Below are 12,470 nucleotides of genomic sequence, written 5' to 3'. Positions count from 1 at the left end.
ATTGGAATTTTTGTCTTCCTTTTATTACTGTTGTTTTGTCTATACTTGCTGACAGCTCTGAGTTTTCTTTTGCTTTGCCACTGGTTGGCTCCTTTCTTTTCCATTAATACTTCTGAGTATTCCCTAAACTAGGAATTCTTAGATTGACCAAATGCTATTCATTTTACTTACATTTTGCCCAGTTTAGAAAGACAACTCCTACAGCTACTCTTCCTGAGCTCCATCTCAAATTGAGTTAAGCATCCCTATGCCTCACATCACTGCATTGTTAATTTGGACAGGCAAACATTATCAGCATGGGTCAAATCCTACTAAAGATAATTCTACCAGACATCCACAACCTATCAACACATTGGAATGTCTCTTATAAAATTTATTCGGAAAACTCACACTCTTGGCACTTCTACTTCTGGCAAAGGTAGAACAACAGGGACCATATTTACCCTCCCACCTGAAACAACCAAAATTAACTGGACAAAATATAAAAAAGAACTGTTTTTAAGACACTGGACATCAAGCAACAAAGAACAGAGATCTCTGGGAGATGGGAAACAGGTGAATCTTACAATTACCCCAGTTTATGGTTTTGAGAATTTCTAGGCTACAGGAGGGGGAACCTGGAGGGGGGCTTATAGTCTGAGGAGAGCATCTATATTAAAAAAGAAAGTTTCATATTAGTGACTTCAGATTCCACTATGCTGAAAAAAGAAAAGCAAGTCAAATTCAAAGCAGAAGAAATTAAATAAAGATCAGAACCAAAATCAATGAAATAGAAAAAAGGAAATTATAGGGAATAATAAAAGCAATGATGATTGCTTGAAAATAATAAAAGCAATAAAGCATTAGCCGAAGTGATCAGGAAAAAAGAAAGTCAGTCTCAATTTACCAATATCAGAAATGAGGGAAATGAGAATCACTACAGATTGTATGGCATTAAAAAAATAAGGAGGGGCACCTGGGTGGCTCAGTCGTTAAGCGTCTGACTTCGGCTCAGGTCATGATCCCAGGGTCCTGGGATCGAGCCCCGCATCAGGCTCCCTGCTCAGCAGGAAGCCTGCTCCTCCCTCTCCCACTCCCCCTGCTTGTGTTCCCTCTCTCACTGTGTCTCTCTGTCAAATAAATAAATAAAATCTTAAAAAAAAAAAAAAAAAGGAAATACTACGAATAACTTTATGTCAATAAATTCAACAGGATAAATTGATATGGACTAATTCCTCAGAAGACACAAACTCAAGAAGAACATAATTAGTTCTATAGCTATTAAATAAACTGAAATTTTCATGAAAATCTTCCCCACCAAAAAACCCTCCAGGCCTAGGTGGCTTCACTGATGAATTCCATTAAACATTTAAGGAAAATATACTATCAATTCAAGACAAACCCTTCCAGAAAGCTGAAGAAGAGGCATTTATCAACTCATTCCATGGGGCCAGCATCACCCTAATACAAAAACCAAAGACATGATAAGAAAACTATAGACCAATATCCCTCATGAACCCAGGTGCAAAATTTCTAAACAAAATATTAGCAAATTAAATCCAACAATTTATAAAAAGGATAATATATCATGAACAGTTGGGGTTTATCATTTGAAAATCAAAGCGATTCATCATATTGCCAAACTGAAAAATAAAACCATATATATGATCATTGCAATAGATACAGAAAAAACATTTGGCAAAATTCAACATCTATTCCTGATCTTAAAAAACAAAAACAAAGAAAACCCTACTCTCAGCAAACCAGGAACAGAAGGAAACATCTTCAACCTGAGCCGAAGGCAGTCGCTTAACCAACTGAGCCACCCAGGCGCCCTACTTTTTGTTTTCTACATGATTTAACAAATATATTCGAAGAAAGAATATTATTAGTATTAAAGCTATTATTACTGTAACTTTTATTTATAGCTCCAAATTTTGTTTACTACATAATTTAAGAGACTAATGCATTTACAAGAATTATTAGTTTATGTTTGGGGGCATACAATGTATTAAGATATAATTCTGTGACATTAACAATGAAAAGCAGTAGGGACAGAGCTATAAAGGAGCAAACTTTTTGTACATTATTGAAGTTAAACTGGTATAAATTCAAATTAGAGTGTATAACTTTAGGATGTTAAGTGTAATCTCCATGGTAATCACAAAGAAAATAGATATAGGATATACATAAAGGTAAATGAGAAAGGAATTTAAACATTTCACTACAAAAAATCAACTACATACAAAACAGAACATTAAGGGACAAAAAAGCTATAAGGCATAGAGAAAACAAACAGCACAGTAACAGAAGTCCCTCCTTAACAATAATTACTTTAAACGCAAATGGATTAAAAAAACCGTCCAATCAAAAGACAGAGATTGGCAGAATGAATAAAAACACAAGATCCAACTATATGCTGTCTTACAAGAGACTCAAGATCCAAAGACACAAATGAGTTAAAAGTGAAAAGACAGGAAAAAAAAAAAAATTCCATGCAAACAGTAACCAAAAGACAGCAGGTGAGGTTATACTAATATCAGACAAAGTAGACTTTAAATCAAAAATGGTTACAAGAGACAAGGAAGGACATTATATACTAATAAAAGATTCAATACAGCAAGCAGATATAACAATTATAGATAATTACACACTTAACTACAGGCAATCAAAATATATGAAGCAAAAACTGACAGAACTGAAAGAAAAAATAGTTCTACAATAATAGTTGGGAGACTTTAATACCCCATTCATGATAATGGCTAGAACAATCAGACTGAAGATAATTAAGCAAACACTTAACACAATAAACTAACTAGATATAACAGACATATACACACTAGCTACCCAACAAAGGAGTACACATTCTGCTCAAGTGCTCCAGGACAGACTGTATGTTAGGCCACAAATCAAAGTCTCAGTAGATTTAAAAAGATAGCTATCTTACAAAGTATCTTCTCTGAACACAATGGGATGAAGTTAGAAATCTACAACAAAAGGAAAACTGAAAAATTCACAAAATTATGGAAATTAACAATGCACTTTTAAACAACCAAGTGATCAAAGAAAAAAATCACATGGTAAATTAGAAAACTGAGACAAATGGAAACAAACACATTACAAAACCTATGGGACAGAGAGAAAGCTATACATATATGAAACCAATTGATATATGATGGATCAGTCAAGAATGGGTTACTAGATAATGGTATTAGGAAAACTGGCTTGCTACCTGGCGAAAAACACCTGAAACAAAGGTAGAATCCAAATGAATTAAAGACCTAAAAGTGAAGGGTAAAACTATAAAGCTAATATGGAAGAAAATGTAGAATTCATCCTAGTGATCTTGGGATAAGGAAGGACAAACAATAAAGTAAAAAAGGCACAAACAATAAAGTAAAAAACTGATGAATTCTGAATTAAAATTAAGGCCTTCTGTTCAACAAAGAACACCACAGAAAAGTCAACAAATGGGTGAGAGACTAAGAGAAGACGTCTAATGTCTAAGTAAAGAATTAAAACCTAGAGAGTATACAAGGAACTGGTGCAAATCAATGCTAGAAAGACAACAAAACCCAATTTTTAAAAGTGGGTCAAGAAACTCATAGAAAGGAAAAAGAATTAATTGAATTGCTAGTAAGTCTATACAGGGATACTCAGACTCATCAGTAATCAGAGAAATACAAATTAAAATAAAGATATTATTCATAGTCATCAGACTAGCAAAACTTAAAAAAAATAACAAAGGTTGGTAATAACGTGGTGGAAATAGGGACCGTGGTGGGAAGGCCAAAGGGACTAGTCATTTGGAGAGTTCTTAGCATTACTTGGTGAAGTGAATTAATTTTATGTTATCTGCTTTCCGCCTCGATCCCATCCTGGACACAATCTCAGAGAAATTCTTGTATAAGATGATAAGTGGACCCAAACAAGTATGTTTTTCAGTTATGTTGTGATAGCAGGGAGTTGGAAGTTATCTAGAGGGTCAGGTAAGTAAAATGTTGTAGACAATTTGGAATTCTATGCTGCAGTCAGAAGCAGTGAAATGGATGTACACACAGCAGTATGAAGAGTACTGAGTTAATGCTGAGAAACAGAAGATCTGCAACATAATCCTACCAGGGGAAATTAAACTCACACATGATAGTGCTATGTATTTTATAGGGATATACATATATCCACGGACAAATAGCAACACTTAACATACTTGCCTGCAGGGATTGAGGATAAGGTGGAAAATAGGGGTGAAAATTAGGGCTTGAAGAAGAATAAAATGTAAAAAACCAAGAAAACCTTGCAATGAATCAATCATGAAAATGACCAGTTCTCAACTGAGTAGGATCAACTCAACTTTCTACATCTGGGGTCCATGAAAAGAAAAATGTATAACTGTAAAACTTACGTAAAACCTTGTGTGCTGAAAGATCTAATAAAATTGTATATGCAGTGCACATAACAGCATTCGATGAGCTTGTAAAGCATCACTCAAATAGAAGTTACGACTAGATATGAGAAGGGTTGTCGTCCTCTACGTGATAGAACTGAGAGGTTCAGAGAGGTTAAGTGGCTTGCCCAAGGACACCTGTGCAGGAAGAGGTAGCACTAAAGGAGTCATCCTCAATACTGTGCTTCCTCTCACATCCCATTTACGATTCACGAACAAGGCATGGCAGCTCAGCCTTCAAAATACATCCCAAACCTGACCGCTTCTGAGCTCACTTCTACCGTTTCCACTCTTAAGTCACCGTCGCCTTCTCCCTGAGCTACTCAACAGTCTCCTAACGGGGCCTGCTGTTTCCATCTGGTGCCCCTCGGCAATCCGTCTTCTGCCAGTGGCCAGAACCAGCTTCTAAAAAGTCTATCGGCTCTTACTTCCTTGCTTTCAACTCTCCAGAGGGCTTCCTTTGAAAACCATCACAATGGCAAATAAAGCCCTACACCACCTGCCCCCTGCTTATCCCTCCGACCAGTTTCTGCTACATCCCTAGCCTCTACCCTTGCTCACTGCCCTCCAGCCACACTGGCCTCTTTGTTCTTCCCAGTACATGCCAGGCCAGTTCCTGTCTTTGCATTGGCTGTTCCCTCTGGCTGGAATGCTCTTTCTTCTGATATTCACATTGCTAGCTTCCTCTTTTCCTTCAGATGTCATTCATTCATTTATTTTTAAAGTGTTTATTTGACAGAGAGAGTGAACAAGAGAGAGCACAAGCAGGGGGAGTGGCAGGCAGAGGGAGAAGCAGGCTCCCCGCCGAGCAGGGGCTCTATCCCAGGACTCTGGGATCATGACCTGAGCCGAAGGCAGACACTTAACCGACTCAGCCACCCAGGCGTCCCGGATGTCATTCATTTAAATGTCACTTGTCTTTTCTGAAATTCCTTCAAAGAACACTGCCTCCTGGCATTCTCTATCCTCCCATCTTCCTCTATTTTCCCTCCTGGCACTTATTACCTGACACTGTTATTTACTTATTTTCCAATTTATTTGAACGTCTATCTCCTCCACTACTACACAAGCTCTTCAACCCTCTTAGTCACCACTGTACCTGCAGAGCCCAGACGGTGCCCAGCACACAGAAGACACATGGAAGTATTTCTTGAGAGCAATAATTAAACTCTAATCTGACCACCTAGCTCATGCTCTTTCCATCACATCATGCTGCTTCTGGGAAAAAGATAAATGTATATACAGTTTGTCATTTCTCCCCTAACAGATTAAAAGGTCACGTCTTATATATATTTTTTAAGCTCTACCAGGCCTAGCATGTAGTAAATGCTGGGTAAATATGAAATGAAAGCGTGAAAAGCAACCATAAAATAAGAAAAAAAGAAAAGGGAGCTGGTGGTAAGGAGAAACTCTAATTTGTATTCTGTGGCATCACTGATCATTTGGGAGTCAATGCTTCTTATACTCCCTATGTGCCTATCTGCCCAAGTTAGAGGAGTTTTGAAAGAGATAAAAATTAACCAAATATAAGTCCTGGCTTCAAGGATCTAACATATGTGTAAATATCAAAATTCAAATTTTAATACATACTTATTAAAAAGGCATAATTAAAGAGTTATAGGATTTCAAGGTGAGGAGAATTACTTCTAGTTGTGGAAATTAACAGAAGAAACTATAAAAGAGGGGGCAGTTAAAATGGTTATACTACATATTGATAAATGAGTAGTGATTAGATGATAGCCTATGAACTCCTGAAAGATAAGAACTATATTTTATTCATCTTGGTGTTCTTCATGCCTCACAAAATGCCGAGAACATAACGATATTAAATAAATCTTTAACAAACTTGGGAGGAACAAGGCATTCCAGGCAGAAGGAAGAGCATCAGTAAGATACAGACATGAGAATGCAGGACATAGTGAGCAAAAATAAAAGAGTGAGGACTGGCTAATAGAAAGGGTTCATGAGGGGCGCCTGGGGGGCTCAGTCAGTTAAGCATCTGCCTTGGGCTCAGGTCATGATCCCAGGGTCCTGGGAAGGAGCCCAGCATTCAGCCTCCTTGCTCAGCAGGGAGCCTGCCTCTCCCTTTGCCCCCCCACCCCCGTTGTGCTCTCTTTCAAATAAATAAATAAAATCTTAAAAAAAAAAAAAAGGGTTCATGAAAGGGAATGGCAAGAACTAAGGTGGGAAAAGTAAGTTAGGACCAGACATGGGAGTACCACAAATGACAGAGTAGAAGGTTTATATTCTGCAGGCCAGGAGAGACCACTGAAAACTTTTACATGGGAGAAGGTGATCCGAGGAGTCTAGTAGGAGTCCTCTGCTTGAAAAAATAAATAAATCTGTCAACAATTCGTCCATACCGTTTTCAATTCTATCACTGGAAATTACCATCTTTTAAGGCATAACCTCTCTAGGAATCTACTTAATATCCAAATTCTCCTGAGAGATAATAAAAAAAGCTGTTGTCATTCATTTATACTTTAGTGTAAACTGGATAATCAATTCACCTTCTCCTAGCTAGAGTTAAGTACACAGAGCCATTGGGAAAATAAGAATTTTGACTGCAGACAGAAGTATAACTTTTTGACTCTGAGACACCACCCCATTGGAAAGACAGAGTCTGGGGTGCAAACAAAACAAAACAAAAAGAGATTATCTAATTAATACCCTTACTTAAGAGCCAATTCTGTTTTTTTTTTTTTTTTCCAAAAGCAGAACTTAGTAAGGATAAATAAAAGATATTATAATCTCCCATAGTAGGAAGTATTCAACTGATGACAAGGAAGGTGAGAAATATGATAAACTAACCATTTTTGAAGGAAAGAAAAAAAAGTTTTGTGGAATTTAGACACTACATACTAAGTTCTTTGAGTTTTCCTCAAAAGAGGCAAGTAAAGACTTTACCTAGATCACATTCAACCACTTTATGGAACTGTGGCGAACAGTTAATAATCCAAGGAATATGATGCTGCAAGAATATTTTTTTAAAAAGGTTAAAAATCCACCCAAATGATGTTATGTACCAAAAGTGATCATCAAGCTGATAATAACAACCATATGATAACCCTGGGAATTCCATTCAGATGTAATGGAAATCAGGCATCTCATTGGGATGGTTTTCTGCTTTCTAAAATTCATATCCTCAATCTAGGCCGGGGAACGCTCATTTTGCTGGCGGGTTAGGCGATGGGGCGCAAGGAAAACCCTGGGACGCGTGGCCGCAGACGTCCACCAGGTTCCCTACGTAAAGCGGGTAGAATAGGCACTCACCGCTTGTCGATGGCGTCGATGTTTGAATGGAGGAGCCATAGCTCCTCCGTGTTGTCCTGCCGGGAGGACAGGATCAGGTGGTGACCAGTCAGACACAAGGTCCCTTCGACGGCGGGATAGAAAGGCCGGTGCAGCACCACATTGTCCACCCGTGGGGTCTTAATCAGCTCCGCAAACTCCATGTTCCCCCGCGGCCGGAGCCACGGGACTGCGGAGGCCCGGAGGTCCGAGGCGGTCACGCCGCCGCAGGACTGGGGAGGAGAATGACCCGGCTCCCGGCCGACCGGAGGGGCGGGGAAGGGGCGGGGAGGCCGGGCCCCGCCCCAGGCTCGGGTGGGCGCGGCGAGGCCTGCGGTCACAATCACTGGCCGCGGGAAGACGAGGGCTGGGGCTGGGCCAGGCCCGGGCGTCCCTCTCGCACTCCCGGTGCCCCCAGGCCCAGGTCTCGGGCGAAGAGAACGCTCCGCGACAGGCCCAGCAGCCGCCGCCGCCACCTGGAGACCCGGCCTCTGCTGGGCAGGCTGAAGGGAGAAAGAGGAGGCCGCTTTGTGGCCAGTTTCCAGCACCGAGCTGCTGGGGACTCCTGGCGGAAGTAGCTGCTGGGAGCCGGAGCCTAGGGTAACTGTGGGCGGAAGCGGTGGAGCTCGAAACTCGGAAGACAGGGAAGTCAGAGCCGGAAGTCAGTCCCCTCCCCAAGAGGGTGCTTCCGGAAACACAGACCTACAAGATTTGTGTTCCTACCAGGAAAAGGCTCTTTACGTTCATGTCCACCGCCGTACCTCCCATTCCTCCAAATATTCCATATCAGAAAAGGCCGGGGAAGATGGAACGACGAGAAGAGATCCTTGTCTGCCTCCCTGCACTTGAGTAGTAATCCCTCCTCCAAGGGCTCTTCATAGCGTGGAGCTGTCGTTAATTGTGATGATTTTCGTCCATTCGCCGTGAGATGACAAGTGTGGGATCGAATGAGTGATTGTGACCGTAGAGAATCCTACAGGTGTAAGGGAGAAACCCAGCGCCGGGCGCTGCTGACTCCCAGAGAGCGCCGCGCCAAGGTTCTGTGACCTTGAGCAAGGAAAAGGAAAAGCATGCAAACACCTATGAGAGGGACCTTGGTAGAAATAACATACAATGCACAGAAGAGGAAAAGATTAATCTTATCCAGTGAGGAAGCTCAAGTGACTTGCTAAAACCGTTAATCTGTAGCAGAGACTGGACTTTAGTCTAGATCTATGAAATCAAGGTACTGGGGCATTGACACCACCACACAGCCTCCCCATTAGATACAGTGCCACCGAACTACTCCCAGATACCTAAATTATGCCGGAAATTTACTTAAATTAGTTCTCTTTGCTTAGTGCCCTCCCCCAAACTATTTTCATTATAAAATAGAGAATTAGAGGGGAAATATGCAAGGGTTTGAGTCCTGGTCTGCTGTCAGTCCATTAACCTTTGAAATCCCCACCATCTAGTACCTAAGGACAGCTAGTAAGCTAAAGTCTCACAGCAATCAAAGACAAAGTTAATCGCCTAAAATCTCACCAGATCAACCACCAACAGTGTCCTTGCGTGTGCCCTTGCCCTTCCTAAAATCTTCCCTTATTAAAACAAAAACACTTTATAAGATTGTTACAGCTGAGAGGCCAGCTTTATTTGTCCGCAAAAGAAAAAAGGAACCAACAGAAAAAGGAGAATGAGGGAATTGGTTTATAAAGCTATTTTTTAAACTGGGATTTTTGTTGTCCTTCCACTTTGTGGCTCGTTATAACAATTACCAATTGAGAATTTACTTCCAGAATAAAGAATCAGGGAAAGTTTTGTGGAGAAGGTATCATTTGAAACAATGACCTTGAAGGATGAGTAAGATTTACACCCTGAATGGAATGTAGCCAATATGTCTTGTCTTAATTTAATGATGTCTACTAGAGGTAGGGGAAAATTCTCCAAAAATTCCGTGACCTTTTCTTTTAGTTTAACTGAAAACAAACAAACAAAAAAGCCTATGAAAAAACCATTGTGTCATTACATTTAAAAATGTTTAATATTCCATAAAGGCATAAACTTTCTGCCCACAAGAGAAAATTGTGAGTATCATGCTGGATTGCTATAAGGAAACACTGGAAACTATTAGAAAATTGCATCTACTCTGGGTTTAAGCTCAAAGCAAAGGAAGCCCCTGAGATCTGCAGAAAACAAATATTCAGTAGCAAAGAATAGAGGGGATGCAGATCATGTGAATTTAGTAAGTACATGAACAGTAGATGGCAGTAGAGCTCGACGGTAATAGGGTAGGCTTCCATTCTATTAATTCAATGAGGCTGTAGTCAAACAAGTTTTTTTTCCTTAAGATTTTTATTTATTTATTAGAGAGAGAGAGCATGAGAGCGGGGAGGGTCAGAGGGAGAAGCAGACACCCCACACCGAGCAGGGAGCCTGATGTGGGACTCGATCCCAGGACTCCAGGATCATGACCTGAGCCAAAGGCAGTCGCTTAACCAACTGAGCCACCCAGGCGCCCCAAGTCAAACAAGTTTATTATCCAAACTGCCTGGATGCGAGGGTCTCAGATGATTCAGATAAATAAAAGAAGATGATGGCATTTATTTCTTTTGAAAGATGTACTTGTTTATTTTAGAGAGCGCAAACGGGAGGGAGGGGAAGAGAAAGAATCCTCAAGTAGACTCCCCACTGAGCATGGGGCCCAACATGAGGCCCAAGAGTCCATCCCAGGACCCCCGAGATCATGACCTGAGCCAAAGTCACGAGCTGCCCACCCAACCGACTGAGCTACCCAGGTGCCCCAATGATGGCATTTATAATGCAAGTAAAACACTCAACACCTTACAGGCATTATTATTTTAATCATTTTATGAGATAATAAATGGCATTAGTGTGTAATCATCTTATTCTATCAAATAGTCACCTAGCATGTATTAAGTGCCTACTTGGTCATCAGCACTCCGGGGAAGAGAAACAATAGATCTGACACAGCCCTTGCCCTCAAAAAATAATAGCTACTTTGGGAAGGCCAACACACTCTACACAACTAATGAACAAAAAATAAGAGAGTAAGTGCTAACTTTTGAAGTACAGATTTACTTTCCTGGCTCTGTGTTTCTCTACTAGAAGTTGGTAGAAATTGAGAGTTTGAAGGTAGTTTGAAGAAAGCAGGTCAACAATTGCCAAAAGTAGCAAGAGCATCTAAGATGGAGAAGACATTGCCCATATGTGCCACTGGTGAGCAGTTGTTCTCCATATGCTTGACTGTTAGCGGCTGCATCGAACTTAATAACCTCGTGCCTGTCTTCCTTGTGTTCTCCATCCTTCACCCTCCAATCAAATCAATCACCAAGTTGTTGATCTGATCTTCTGATAGTTCTTGAATCCCCCACTTCTCCCCATCCCCAAGGCCATTGCCATAGTTCAGGCCACCACCATCTCTCACTGTACTTAAGGGGGAAAGCCTCTCAGTTGGTCTCATTTCTTCCAGTGGGGTTTCCCTCCAGACTCTTTTCTCCATTGGCAGCTGAAGCCCTTTATACTGTTCTAAATTTTGTTTTTCTTTTCTTGTAAGTCCCTTTATGATCTAGCTCCTTAGGTGGGGATCAGTATCACAGTTACCTCTTCTGCTCTCTCTCTCTCTACCTGGCACCACAGCTCCCAACCATTTCCAGCAGTTTGCACACTAACTCTCCCTAAATAGCTTACAGTTTCCTTTTGAGATTTTGCACCCAGTTAGAACCTTGCTACCGAGTGGAAGCGTAGAACAGAGACCAGCATCATTAGCATTCCCTGGGAACTTTGTTAGAAATGTTTCACTCCAGAGCAACTGAATCAGAGTCTGCACTTGAACAAGATTCCTAGATGATTTTTCTGCACATGAAAGTTTGAGAAAGCAGTGTTTTAAAGAATCTGGTTGTTCTTTCTGCCTGGTATACATCTACCTCACTCGCAATACCTTGCCCCTTGACCTGCTAATTCCTATCATCCTTCAGATCTCCTCTGAGATGTCACTGCCTCTAGGACGCCTCTCCTGATTCCACACCTCATGGGCTCCACAGCACTATGTAATAATAATAACAGTTCTGGGATGCCTGGGTGCTCTGTCAGTTAAGCGACCAACTCTTGATTTCAGCTCAGGTCATGATCTCAGGGTCCTAGGATGGAGCCCCATGTCACACTCCGAGCTCAGCACAGAGTCTGCTTGTCCCTCTCCCTATGCTCCTCCTCCCACTCTCTCTCAAATAAATAAATAAAATCTTTAAAAAATAATAATAATACTTCACACTTTTGAGTGTTTATTCTGTGTTTCAGACATTGTGCTAAATGCTTTGCATGCATTGGCCCATGTAGCTCTTGCACAATTCTCTGAGATTAGTTAGTATTCTCCTTTTACCAATGAGAAAACTGATGCACAGGATCTTAATAGCTTTTCCAAGGTCAGAGAGCAATAAGTGGTAGAAGCAGGATTCAGACCCAAACAGTTGGGTGCAGACTCTGAGCTCTTCACCACCATGCTACATTGGCACCCATGAGAACTGAGCCCACCTTCGTTGCTCTCTCTAATCTTACCTCTTAATAAACTATATTGAAATAGACTCCTTACATGTCATAACATTCCACTAGACAATAACCTCCTTGAGAGTAAGGACCATTTCTTGATAGTAGTATGCTCAGCATCCAGCTTAGTGCCTAGACATAGTAGCCACTCAATATACATTTGTTGAAAAGACACCCTGTATTTTACTGAACACATTTCACCCTGGCCTCTCCT

The 12,470-nt window shown here is 40.9% G+C and overlaps 1 protein-coding gene across 2 annotated transcripts in view; it reads right to left on the bottom strand.

The window, feature by feature from the left end:
- The window catches only part of MTMR9 (myotubularin related protein 9), a 52,012-nt gene extending 43,228 nt beyond the window's left edge, over window positions 1–8,784 (bottom strand). Inside the window, exon 1 of one of the 2 annotated variants that reach the window (XM_006745174.3) lies at window positions 7,697–8,784. In XM_006745174.3, coding sequence (XP_006745237.1) covers window positions 7,697–7,878 — 182 coding nt within the window. In that variant the 5' untranslated portion in view covers window positions 7,879–8,784. The remainder of the gene's footprint in view (window positions 1–7,696) is intronic. The other variant, XM_081810742.1, reaches the window with a different exon arrangement.
- Window positions 8,785–12,470: the final 3,686 nt, after the last annotated feature.

This window comes from Leptonychotes weddellii, chromosome 2 (genome assembly GCF_054177405.1).
Source record: "Leptonychotes weddellii isolate Sample4059 chromosome 2, ASM5417740v2, whole genome shotgun sequence".
NCBI lineage: Eukaryota > Metazoa > Chordata > Mammalia > Carnivora > Phocidae > Leptonychotes > Leptonychotes weddellii.
Note: the sequence above shows the minus strand (reverse complement) of the source record. Positions and strands in the feature narration are given on the sequence as shown.